Here is a 14,286-nt window from a genome sequence, read left to right on the forward strand (position 1 = left end):
GCATCATACTGTGTGAGAGGATATGGGGACATCATATTGTGTATGTGGGGCTGTGTGGACATCATACTATGTGGGGGCATCATACTGTGTGAGAGGCTATGGGGACATCATACTGTGTGTGGGGGCTGTGTGGACATCATACTATGTGGGGGCATCATACTGTGTGAGAGGCTATGGGGACATCATACTGTGTGTGGGGGCTGTGTGGACATCATACTATGTGAGGGCATCATACTGTGTGAGAGGCTATGGGGACATCCTACTGTGTGTGGGGGCTGTGTTGTGGGGGCATCATACTGTGTGAGAGGCTATGGGGACATCATATTGTGTATGGGGGGCTGTGTGGACATCATACTATGTGGGGATATCATACTGTGTGAGAGGCTATGGGGACATCATACTGTGTGTGGGGGCTGTGTGGACATCATACTATGTGGGGATATCATACTGTGTGAGAGGCTATGGGGACATCATACTGTGTGTGGGGGCTGTGTGGACATTATACTATGTGGGGGCATCATACTGTGTGAGAGGCTATGGGGACATCATATTGTGTATGGGGGGCTGTGTGGACATCATACTATGTGGGGGCATCATACTGTGTGAGAGGCTATGGGAACATCATACTGTGTGTGGGGGCTGTGTGGACATTATACTATGTGAGGGCATCATACTGTGTGAGAGGCTATGGGGACATCATACTGTGTGTGGGGGCTGTGTTGTGGGGGCATCATACTGTGTGAGAGGCTATGGGGACATCATATTGTGTATGGGGGGCTGTGTGGAAATCATACTGTGGGGGCATCATACTGTGTGAGAGGCTATGGGGACATCATACTGTGTGTGGGGCTGTGTGGACATCATACTATGTGAGGGCATCATACTGTGTGAGAGGCTATGGGGACATCATATTGTGTACGGGGGCTGTGTGGACATCATACTATGTGGGGGCATCATACTGTGTGAGAGGCTATGGGGACATCATACTGTGTGTGGGGGCTGTGTGGACATCATACTATGTGAGGGCATCATACTGTGTGAGAGGCTATGGGGACATCATACTGTGTGTGGGGGCTGTGTGGACATCACACTATGTAGGGTCATCATACTATGTGGGATTATAGAGGATTCTATAATAACTTGAGGATAACGGTATGAATTATACGCATATGATGGTTCAGACTCTTAAATGGAAGAAGCCGAATCCTAAAGACTGGCGTTTTGTACTGCAGTTTTGATCCAGGGTGTGCTGGAGTGAATTATTGTGATGCTATTAAACCTATAATTTGCCTGTAGGTTCGATATGCACAGCTGATGAAACAGCAAGAAAAAATGATCCGGGAGATGGAAGCCGTGGTTTCCAGGAGAGAAACAATCACGATGCGGGGTAAAACTCAGACTGAGAAGGACAAGAAGCATCTGACTGCAAATGATTTTCATGGGAAACTACATGAGCTAAGGAAAAAAATCAAGGAAATACTGATGGTAAGAAAGTACTGTAAGTTTTAAAGCTCCACTCCTGCTGATTTGAGCTGTTCCTGGCGCCACTCCGGTCCCATGCCGCCATCTTATTACTGCAGCTTCTGACTGGCTGGAAGCAGTAGCAGTCACAAGCTCCCAATATAAGTCCACGCCTCGCTCTGGCTCTCATAGACTAGCATTGAGAAGTGACCCCGGCTTACCCAGCAAGTAGTGGAGGAATCCGGCAAGTCCCCAACAGAAGAAGATGACCAGACTGCTTAGTCACACGGCAGGGCTAAGAAGGGAACGGGCACTGTTTGTCTTTTGGAGCGGAAAATTGGCCGGAATATATTGCAAGCGCCCTATCACATGAACACTGAGATCCAATTGGGTGCCAAAACAGCCGTCTAATGTCCCCAAAAAATCAATGGGTGTGTAATAACCAACATAAAGTAGCCATATGGGAAGGGTCAATCCACAACTATTTTGTGTACTCTGACTGTGTTTCACCCCTTCATGACATGGTGATTTTCTGTTTTATGTTTTTCCTCCCCTTCTTCCAAGAGACATCTTTCTTTTTCAATCAATATGGACATGTGAGGGCTTGTTTTTTGCAGGACGAGTTGTACTTTTGAAGGACACCATTCATTCTACCACATAGTGTACTGGAAAAATTCCAAGTGCCAATTTAAAACAAAAAGTGCAATTCCACATTTGTTTTGAGGTATTTAATTTACTATGTTAACTATATGGTAAAGCTGAATATGATTCGCCAGGTCAGTACGATTACGCAGATGCAGATAGCAAATATGTATAGTTTTTTGGTTTATTTAAGTGGTTTAAAAAAAAAAAAATCTTGCTTTTGTCACCATTTTGCAAGATCCATAAAGTTTTTATTTTTCGGGATCTGGGGCTTGGTGAGGACTTATTTTTTGCTCCTTAACGCTAATGTTTTTACAGATACCATTTTTGGATAGATACGTTTTTGATCACCTTTTATTCCAATATTGCAGCAGCCAAAAAAAAAAAGTAATTGGCATTTTTCTTTTTTTTCTCTTAACGCTGTTTACTGATTGGATTAATTTTACTTTTTTTTTTAAATAGGCTTTTATGAATGCAGAGATACCAAATATTTGTATTTTTAATTTTTTTCTTAAATTGTTTTATTTTTAATGGGGCAAAATGGGTGATTTGAACTTTTGTGTTTTTATTCATATTTTTTTAAACTTTTTTTCCCACTTTTTAGGGACTTGATCGTTGTGCACTTTTTTAGGGACTTGATCGCTTGTGCTATACATAGGAGTGCATCATCACTGCTATGTATAGTGAAAATCACGATCTCAGCCACAGACTAGCTTTCACAGGAGTATCTTAATGACAGGCATAGGGGGTTTCATCAGCAGACCCCTGGCTGTCATGATGGCCCACGATCATGTTGATGGGAACATTGCGTCCCACTATGTCTCTGTCAGAGATTGACAGTGGGATTTAACAGCTCCAATCCACTCAAAGCTGTTAAAGGCACATGATGGCTGATTAAATCAGCCATCATGTGTGGGGAAAGATGGTGGCTTAGCGTGTGACTCCACATCAAAGGCAGGGACACGACACGGTTAAAGGCAAATACACTAGAAGCTTGATAAGTGCACTGTTTCAAACCATTTTTGAAAAATGTCAGTTTTTTTGTTTAATAAATTCAAAGCATATCAAGCTAAATTTACTGTTAACGTAAAGTCTAATGTACCATGAAAATAAAAATAAAAAAATCTCAGAACCACTTGGGTACATAAAGACTTTCTTAAGTTCATGCTCCTTAAAGAGAACCTGTCGGCAGGATTGTGCACAGTAACCTACAGACAGTGTCAGGTCGGTGCCTTTATCCTGATTAAAATGATACCTTGGTTGATGAAATCCGTCTTGTGGTTGTTCTTTAATCTTTATTTTCAGTTTTGAGTTAATGAGATTCTCGTGCTCCGGGACGGGACTTTCTTTGGTGCTCCTTTCTCATTGTCATCATTGTGTTTTAAATGACAGGTCACTGATCCTATAGTGACCTTCCTCCTATTTTTTAAAAGATCCCAATATTAACTTCACAAGTGCAGTATTTAATATAGGAGGCAGGTCACTGAGCCTTCATAAGCCATAATGATGATGATGATGATGAGGCCACAGTACCACATAAAGGCCCTCCCTCTCACAGGCCCGCCCCAAAGCACGAGAATCTCATAAACTAAAAACTGAAAATAAAGATTAAACAACAACCACAATACAGATTTAATCAACTAAGGTATCACTTTAATCAGTATAACAGCGCCGACCTGATGATGCCTATAGTTTACTGAGTACAATCCTGATGACAGGTTTGCCATAAAGTGGCATGGCAGATTTGAGCTTTCCAGTGCAGATTTTGATTCTCTTCAGTTCTGATGACTTTACAAAGATATATAAAAAAGTAGACATAGTGTTATGTATGGACACTGCACATGTCAAACTTTTTTTTTACTAATAATAATATTGGCAAATACCTCCAGTTACCTCTTAGTGACAGTTAGTGGTCATAACCATGGATATCTAAGCTACCGCAATGACCTGCACATGGGGTAAGTGACATAGCGAATCTGAAGAACTATACTACTGTTCTAATTGGAGGTATTTGCTAATACTATCATTAGTATTACACCTACTACATAGTCATAGAATCATAGAAGGTTAGAGTTGGAGGGGACCTCCTGGGTCATCTGGTCCAACCCTCTGCTCAAAGCAAATTCACTAAATCATCCCAAGTCAGATAGCATCTTGGAGGTGGGAATACACCTTTAAGTTTGATGGAGAACAGTAACCGTAGTTTCAGAAGAGCTTGCAACAGAATGTCCCTCTCTGCTGCTAGCTTCTCCACTCCCCATAGAATTTTACAAGCACCAACTGTCATCTTTTATCTCACTAATGGGTTAATCTGCCATTACTAAAAACAGATTTTGACCATGAATTGAAAAGATCAGTCCACAGGGAGAATTAAGTAAATTTCTCTGATAATATATATTAAAATAACTAGATTGTGGCCCGATTCTAACGCATCGGGTATTCTAGAATATGCATGTCCCCGTAGTATATGGACAATGATGATTCCAGAATTTGCGGCAGGCTGTGCCCGTCGCTGATTGGTCGAGGCAACCTTTATGACATCATCGTCGCCATGGCAACCATTATTACATCTACGTTGATACTGTGCCCGTCGCTGAATCAGAGACGCGGGATGTCTATGTCCTTTATGACATCATCGTCGCTGTGCCGGTCACTGATTGGTCGAGGCCTGCCGGCCTCGACCAATCAGAGACGCGGGATTTCTACGTCGATACTGTGCCCGTCGCTGATTGGTCGAGGCCTGGCGGCCTCGACCAATCAGAGACGCGGGATTTCCAGGACAGACAGACAGACAGACAGACAGACAGACAGACAGACGGAAAAACCCTTAGACAATTATATATATAGATGATTACGGTACTCTTTAATACAAGGGGTGGAAAATGTTTATTATAAAGTGCAAATGAGGTCCTATCTGATGTTACTCACCTTAAGTAAGAACATATTGTCCTTTATATTGCACAGAGTACAGATGAATGTAACAGCACCATCTCTGACATGGAAGACACTCAGAGGACAATCACTGCAGCCATGTCAGAAAAACAGCACCATATCTCCACCCTGAGATTAGACGCCGGCTCCATGGAAAATGACATTGAGCAGCTGCAAGAAAAGAAGCGTCAGGTAGTTACATTTGTTCTTTAAGGCCATGTGCACACGTTCAGGTTCTTTCGCGTTTTTTTCGCGCTAAAAACGCTATAAAAACTCATTAAAAACGCATACATTATGCATTCTATCATTTAGAATGCATTCTGCATGTTTTGTGCACATGGATGCGTTTTTTTCCGCAAAAAAAACACATCGCGGTAAAAAAATGAGCATGTTCATTATTTTTGCGGATTTTCTGCGTTTTTCCCGCAATTCTATGCATTTGGGAAAAACGCACAAAAAACACACCAAAAATGCATCAAAAACGCGGTAAAATCGCGGTAAAAACGCATGCGGATTTCTGGCAGAAATGTCCGGTTTTTGTCAGGAAAATTTCTGCAAGAAATCCTGACGTGTGCACATACCCTAAAGGGGTTTTCTTGTGAATGCAAATTATCTCATATCCACAGGATATGTGAAAACTTGTTGATTGGTGGTTGTCCAATTGTTGGGACCCTCACGGATGAACTTTTAGGCCAGGGCTGCAACGCTACTTTAGCCACAACAGCCATTGCGCGACTGAAGTTTGCTCAGTGCCGCTGCTACATCGCAGCACTATACAAGTGACTGGGATCACATTGTGACACCTACACAATCACGACTGCAAGAAGCATGTCACAAAAAATGGGTCTGTATTTTGATTTTTTGCACCTACTTGTGGTGGCCATGTAGATGTTGCAATGTGACCTTATCCATTCGAATAGCGCCATGATGTAGCTGTGGCAATCAACGAACTTTAGTCGCACGATGGCTGTTGTGGCCAAAGTCTTCATGTAGCCCTAGCCTGATCCCTGTTAAAATAGAGTGGCAGTGTGACCTGTGGTCCATTCAGTCCCTATGGGGCCGCTGGCCCCTGCAGTTGGCCATTTCCAGATAGAGAATGAACGAAATGGGGGATGGATGTCCGACCAGCTACTCAATTTTGTAACGTGGGTATATATTCCTTGAGTTGCAAATCTATGTGAGACCCAGTGGTGTGGCACCCACAAGTCAGCAAGTTAATTTGTTTTCACTGGACAACCCCTTTAATTCTTCTTTCCACTAATGGATCGCAGATCTGTTCTGCTCCATAATATAACATTGGGCTGAGTGCTATCTGATACATCACAGATCTGTACTGCCCCATAGTATAACATTGGGCCGAGTGCTATCTGATACATCACAGATCTGCACTGCCCCATAGTATAACATTGGGCTGAGTGCTATCTGATACATCACAGATCTGTACTGCCCCATAGTATAACATTGGGCCGAGTGCTATCTGATACATCACAGATCTGCACTGCCCCATAGTATAACATTGGGCCGAGTGCTATCTGATACATCACAGATCTGTACTGCCCCATAGTATAACATTGGGCCGAGTGCTATCTGATACATCACAGATCTGTACTGCCCCATAGTATAACATTGGGCTGAGTGCTATCTGATAACACATCACAGATCTGTACTGCCCCATAGTATAACATTGGGCCGAGTGCTATCTGATACATCACAGATCTGTACTGCCCCATAGTATAACATTGGGCCGAGTGCTATCTGATACATCACAGATCTGCACTGCCCCATAGTATAACATTGGGCTGAGTGCTATCTGATACATCACAGATCTGCACTGCCCCATAGTGTAACATTGGGCTTAAGGCCCCGTCACACATAGCGAGATCGCTAGCGAGATCGCTGCTGAGTCACAAGTTTTGTGACGCAACAGCGATCTCAGTAGCGATCTCGCTATGTGTGACACGTACCAGCGATCAGGCCCCTGCTGTGAGATCGCTGGTCGTGTCGGAATGGCCTGCGCCATTTTTTGATCGTTGAGGTCCCGCTGACATCGCTGAATCGGCGTGTGTGACGTCGATTCAGCGATGTCTTCGCTGGTAACAAGGGTAAACATCGGGTTACTAAGCGCAGGGCCGCGCTTAGTAACCCGATGTTTACCCTGGTTACCATCGTTAAAGTAAAAAAAACAAACGCTACATACTTACCTACCGCTGTCTGTCCCCGGCGCTGTGCTTCTCTGCTCTGGCTGGTGACGTCACCGCTCTGCTTTCCGGCTGCCTGCCGCTCACAGCCAGAGCAGAGAAGCCCAGCGCCGGGGACAGACAGCGGTAGGTAAGTATGTAGCGTTTGTTTTTTTTACTTTAACGATGGTAACCAGGGTAAACATCGGGTTACTGAGCGCGGCCCTGCGCTTAGTAACCCGATGTTTACCCTGGTTACCGGGGACCTCGGGATCGTTGGTCGCTGGAGAGCTGTCTGTGTGACAGCTCTCCAGCGACCAAACAGCGACGCTGCAGCGATCCGGATCGTTGTCGGTATCGCTGCTGCGTCGCTATGTGTGACGGGGCCTTTAGTGCTATCTGATACATCACAGACCTGTACTGCCCCATAGTATAACATTGGGCCGCATGCTATCTGATACATCACAGACCTGTACTGCCCCATAGTATAACATTGAGCCGAGTGTTATCTGATACATCACAGATCTGCACTGCCCCATAGTATAACATTGGGCCGAGTGCTATCTGATAACACATCACAGATCTGCACTGCCCCATAGTATAACATTGAGCCGAGTGTTATCTGATAACACATCACAGATCTGTACTGCCCCATAGTATAACATTGGGCCGAGTGCTATCTGATACATCACAGATCTGCACTGCCCCATAGTATAACATTGGGCCGAGTGCTATGTGATAATACATCACAGATCTGCACTGCCCCATAGTATAACATTGAGCCGAGTGTTATCTGATAACACATCACAGATCTGTACTACCCCATAGCACTCGGCCCAATGTTATACTATGGGGCAGTGCAGATCTGTGATGTATGAGATAACACTCAACCCAATGTTATACTATGGGGCAGTACAGATCTGTGATGTGTTATCAGATAGCACTCGGCCCAATGTTATACTATCTGATACATCACAGATCTGCACTGCCCCATAGAATAACATTGGGCCGAGTGCTATCTGATACATCACAGATCTGCACTGCCCCATAGTATAACATTGGGTTGAGTGTTATCTGATACATCACAGATCTGCACTGCCCCATAGTATAACATTGGGTTGAGTGCTATCTGATACATCACAGATCTGCACTGCCCCATAGTATAACATTGGGTTGAGTGCTATCTGATACATCACAGATCTGCACTGCCCCATAGTATAACATTGGGTTGAGTGTTATCTGATACATCACAGATCTGCACTGCCCCATAGTATAACATTGGGTTGAGTGTTATCTGATACATCACAGATCTGCACTGCCCCATAGTATAACATTGGGTTGAGTGCTATCTGATACATCACAGATCTGCACTGCCCCATAGTATAACAATGGGCCGAGTGCTATCCGATACATCACAGATCTGCACTGCCCCATAGTATAACATTGGGCCGAGTGCTATCTGATACATCACAGATCTGCACTGCCCCATAGTATAACATTGGGCTGAGTGCTATCTGATACATCACAGATCTGTACTGCCCCATAGTATAACATTGGGCCGAGTGCTATCTGATACATCACAGATCTGCACTGCCCCATAGTATAACATTGGGCCGAGTGCTATCTGATACATCACAGATCTGTACTGCCCCATAGTATAACATTGGGCCGAGTGCTATCTGATACATCACAGATCTGTACTGCCCCATAGTATAACATTGGGCCGAGTGCTATCTGATACATCACAGATCTGTACTGCCCCATAGTATAACATTGGGCTGAGTGCTATCTGATACATCACAGATCTGTACTGCCCCATAGTATAATATTGGGCCGAGTGCTATCTGATACATCACAGATCTGCACTGCCCCATAGTATAACATTGGGCTGAGTGCTATCTGATACATCACAGATCTGCACTGCCCCATAGTGTAACATTGGGCTTAAGGCCCCGTCACACATAGCGAGATCGCTAGCGAGATCGCTGCTGAGTCACAAGTTTTGTGACGCAACAGCGATCTCAGTAGCGATCTCGCTATGTGTGACACGTACCAGCGATCAGGCCCCTGCTGTGAGATCGCTGGTCGTGTCGGAATGGCCTGCGCCATTTTTTGATCGTTGAGGTCCCGCTGACATCGCTGAATCGGCGTGTGTGACGTCGATTCAGCGATGTCTTCGCTGGTAACAAGGGTAAACATCGGGTTACTAAGCGCAGGGCCGCGCTTAGTAACCCGATGTTTACCCTGGTTACCATCGTTAAAGTAAAAAAAACAAACGCTACATACTTACCTACCGCTGTCTGTCCCCGGCGCTGTGCTTCTCTGCTCTGGCTGGTGACGTCACCGCTCTGCTTTCCGGCTGCCTGCCGCTCACAGCCAGAGCAGAGAAGCCCAGCGCCGGGGACAGACAGCGGTAGGTAAGTATGTAGCGTTTGTTTTTTTTACTTTAACGATGGTAACCAGGGTAAACATCGGGTTACTGAGCGCGGCCCTGCGCTTAGTAACCCGATGTTTACCCTGGTTACCGGGGACCTCGGGATCGTTGGTCGCTGGAGAGCTGTCTGTGTGACAGCTCTCCAGCGACCAAACAGCGACGCTGCAGCGATCCGGATCGTTGTCGGTATCGCTGCTGCGTCGCTATGTGTGACGGGGCCTTTAGTGCTATCTGATACATCACAGACCTGTACTGCCCCATAGTATAACATTGGGCCGCATGCTATCTGATACATCACAGACCTGTACTGCCCCATAGTATAACATTGAGCCGAGTGTTATCTGATACATCACAGATCTGCACTGCCCCATAGTATAACATTGGGCCGAGTGCTATCTGATAACACATCACAGATCTGCACTGCCCCATAGTATAACATTGAGCCGAGTGTTATCTGATAACACATCACAGATCTGTACTGCCCCATAGTATAACATTGGGCCGAGTGCTATCTGATACATCACAGACCTGTACTGCCCCATAGTATAACATTGAGCCGAGTGTTATCTGATACATCACAGATCTGCACTGCCCCATAGTATAACATTGGGCCGAGTGCTATGTGATAATACATCACAGATCTGCACTGCCCCATAGTATAACATTGAGCCGAGTGTTATCTGATAACACATCACAGATCTGTACTACCCCATAGCACTCGGCCCAATGTTATACTATGGGGCAGTGCAGATCTGTGATGTATGAGATAACACTCAACCCAATGTTATACTATGGGGCAGTACAGATCTGTGATGTGTTATCAGATAGCACTCGGCCCAATGTTATACTATCTGATACATCACAGATCTGCACTGCCCCATAGAATAACATTGGGCCGAGTGCTATCTGATACATCACAGATCTGCACTGCCCCATAGTATAACATTGGGTTGAGTGTTATCTGATACATCACAGATCTGCACTGCCCCATAGTATAACATTGGGTTGAGTGTTATCTGATACATCACAGATCTGCACTGCCCCATAGTATAACATTGGGTTGAGTGCTATCTGATACATCACAGATCTGCACTGCCCCATAGTATAACAATGGGCCGAGTGCTATCCGATACATCACAGATCTGCACTGCCCCATAGTATAACATTGGGCCGAGTGTTATCTGATAACACATCATATAGCTCTCAGCCATGTTATACGCTGGTGTGAGTGATCCCTAACCTGAGTATTTTCTCTCTCTCGTCCAGAACCTGTCGCAGATTGTAACCCTCCAGACTCGCGTAAAGCGTTTGCAAGCTGTGAAGGACGGCAAATACATTCCAGTTTTCAGCAGCCCACAAACCTTGGAGGCAGAGCAGCAAAAGCAAGAGAGCCGCATGCACACAGTCAGCACGATCATCCACCAGGTCCAGCAGGAGTTCCCGCAGTATCAGAGTGTTCTGCATCACATAAGTCTTGCACTGGAAGCAAGGGTTGGAGCACAGGAAATTGCTACAGAGAGAGCACCATAAATTACTGCTCCGTACATTGTCTAACAAAGTCCATATTTTAATTTAAGAAGTCAGAATGTACTTATACTAAATAAAGTATATGATGTCACTGTGCTTTCAGATATCTTGATCTCATCGGATAATATGATTAAATATACAATCTTCAAATAACTTTTTTTTTAAACTATGATGTATTATCCACAAAAAATCAATCCAAAATGCTGACCATGAGGTGCCCAATTTGATGTCTGCTGCCTGTTGTCAAGTGTAATCTGTCTAGGGCAGGTGGGCACTACCTGGTGACCAGATGCAGCGTATAGTGCCCTTCTGTTTGGCTCCCTACCTCCTGGTCACAGACATGAAGGTTTGTCTTTAGTGGTTCCTGACATATATTTTTCACGTCAGTAAGAAGAGGAATGGCACATAGCACTGGAGCACAGGCACGTAAGTCCTAATGGTGCAATGTGTAGCCACCTTTGGATTCCTATATGTTGGGAGGATGGAGATCTCCTGGCTGTTATGTGGCATTTCAGAAAGGAGCTGATAAGATGCATGAATGTGGCTATATCAATAGTGAAACACTCACTTTTCTTAGCAGCCTGCATAAATTACAATGAATGATCAAATGCAAGGTCTGTGCTTGAATGGGGGAGATGGAAACCTCCATTGTCTTGATAGGTGGAAGTCCTGAAAATGGTGACAGGACAAATCAAGCATTTATGACATGTAATTTTGATAAGTAATGAATGTCTCATGGTAATACCCCCTAACATTTTATAGCAGTAAAAATATAAAAAATATAGTAGTCCCGAAAATTGGTTCAATCTTACAGTGTGGCCCTCTGACTAGAAAGGTTTGTGCATCCTTGGTCAAAATGCTGGTTAAATTAAGTAGGGGTGAGTCTTGTCTCCATGATGAATCTCCATACATGCATAAAAAGAGTTTGGCGTTCAGTTCAAAGCAAACACACCATTAGACAATAGCAGAAGCACTCAAGGCTGTGATTGGAGAATGAAATTAAAGCACCTATAGTGCTGGCAGGATGCTGATGAAAAGGAACTGACCAAGTATGGGTAAGAAAATTCAAAACCTATTGTCTTCTGTAATAGTTTCTTTATAACAAATAAGTTAGAATTGGGGTCAACAAAAGTCTAAGATTTAACTGTTAATGAGACCGGTTTCATGCTTCCTGATATTTCCGGTACTGGAAAAACCTGGAACAGTTAGCGCTGTTCCCCGATGCTTGGTGCTGAAGACTGCTTGTATCATCCTCTCCTGCTTTGCCAGTGAGCAGGGGAGAATGTTGAGCATTATATTCAACTGATAACAGCGACAGCAGGCAGTGACTGATGGGACTACTACTCCTATCAGCCTACACCTGCTGCCGTTAACCACTAATAACAGTGAGAGCTGGTGCCGACTGATGGGAGTATTCATCAGCCGGCACCTGCACTATAAATAAATGAAAAATCCAGCATCGGTTTCCCTGTATTTTTGATAACCAGCCAGACAAAACAGACAGCTGCAGGCTGCAATTCTTATCTGTCAGCGTTATCAATTGAATACAACTCTCATCATTCTTCCCTGCCCTTGTTGATCACGGCGTGAGCATGGGAGAATGATGAGAGCAGTCTTCAGCACCCATCGTCGGGGAACAGCGCTAACAGTACCGCTGCTTCTCTGGTGCTGGTATGCGTCACACAGATGTCATCTGTGTTACTGTATCAGTGTGCTCATGTACGGGACATTTTGCGGCCAGTGCTGCTGTTAAAAAATGCACGTCAGCGTATTTTTCACACGGACACACGGGCTGTGGAAACACACTGACGTGTACAGATCCATTCACTTGAATGGGTCTACGTGTGTAAGTGTCTCCGAAACGTGTGAAAACTGTCACCACACGTACCCGACACACTGATGTCTGAAATAGGCCTAAGATCTATAATATAACGCTGGGAGCGTCACTCTGTCCGAAGCCTTTATAGACTGCGCAAGCGCCGGCGCAGTCTGGCCCCCACAGAGTGACGCTCCCAGGAGATCGCGGTGTGCGTAAACACTGAATGCACACCGCGATCTCCACCGGAGAGGCAGGGACCGTGGACGTGCCAGGAGGGTGAGTATATTCACCTGTCCCCCGTTCCAGCGCTGCGTGTGGCTCTGTCTCCCGGGTCCTCTGCTGTGACGTTCAGAGGGCGCGATGACTCGCTTAATGCGCGCCGGCGCCGCCCTCTGACTGACCAGTCACAGCCAGAGGAGCCGGAGATGGCGCGCAGCGCTGGAACGGGGGACAGGTGAATATAGCAAGTGCTGGGGGGCCTGAGCTAGAGGCGATACCGGCACCTGACCCCCACAGCGCTCCGGTGTCCCCGCCTGCTCAGGCCCCCCAGCACAGCGACGATAGGTGAGTATGGTTTTTTTTTTTATATATATCGCAGCAGCATACGGGCCATATACAATGGAGCATCTTATGGGGGCCATCAACCATAATGGAGCAGTGTACGGGGGCATATATTATGGAGCATCTTATGGGGGCCATAAACCATAATGGAGCAGTGTACGGGGGCATACACTCTGGAGCGTCTTATGGGGGCCATAAACCTTTATGGAGCAGTGTACGGGGGCATACACACTGGTGCATCTTATGGGGGCCATAAACCTTTATGGAGCAGTGTACGGGGGCATACACACTGGAGCGTCTAATGGGGGCCATAAACCTTTATGGAGCAGTGTATGGGGGCATACACACTGGAGCGTCTTATGGGGGCCATAAACCTTTATGGAGCAGTGTACGGGGGCATACACACTGGAGCGTCTTATGGGGGCCATAAACCTTTATGGAGCAGTGTACGGGGGCATACACACTGGAGCGTCTTATGGGGCATAAACCTTTATGGAGCAGTGTACGGGGGTATACACACTGGAGCGTCTTATGGGGGCCATAAACCTTTATGGAGCAGTGTATGGGGGCATACACACTGGAGCGTCTTATGGGGGCCATAAACCTTTATGGAGCAGTGTACGGGGGCATACACACTGGAGCGTCTTATGGGGGCATAAACCTTTATGGAGCAGTGTACGTGGGCATACACACTGGAGCGTCTTATGGGGGCCATAAACCTTTATGAAGCAGTG

At 45.5% G+C, this 14,286-nt stretch overlaps 1 protein-coding gene across 3 annotated transcripts in view; it reads left to right on the plus strand.

Moving 5' to 3' along the window:
* Positions 1–11,325, plus strand: part of CCDC40 (coiled-coil domain 40 molecular ruler complex subunit) — a 103,593-nt gene extending 92,268 nt beyond the window's left edge. For all 3 annotated transcript variants that reach the window (XM_069752421.1, XM_069752422.1, XM_069752420.1), the window contains exons 17-19: positions 1,297–1,485; positions 5,068–5,226; positions 10,912–11,325. In XM_069752421.1, coding sequence (XP_069608522.1) covers positions 1,297–1,485; positions 5,068–5,226; positions 10,912–11,175 — 612 coding nt within the window. In that variant the 3' untranslated portion in view covers positions 11,176–11,325. The remainder of the gene's footprint in view (positions 1–1,296; positions 1,486–5,067; positions 5,227–10,911) is intronic.
* Positions 11,326–14,286: the final 2,961 nt, after the last annotated feature.

The sequence above is a fragment of the Ranitomeya imitator genome, chromosome 2, assembly GCF_032444005.1.
Source record: "Ranitomeya imitator isolate aRanImi1 chromosome 2, aRanImi1.pri, whole genome shotgun sequence".
NCBI classification, from domain to species: domain Eukaryota; kingdom Metazoa; phylum Chordata; class Amphibia; order Anura; family Dendrobatidae; genus Ranitomeya; species Ranitomeya imitator.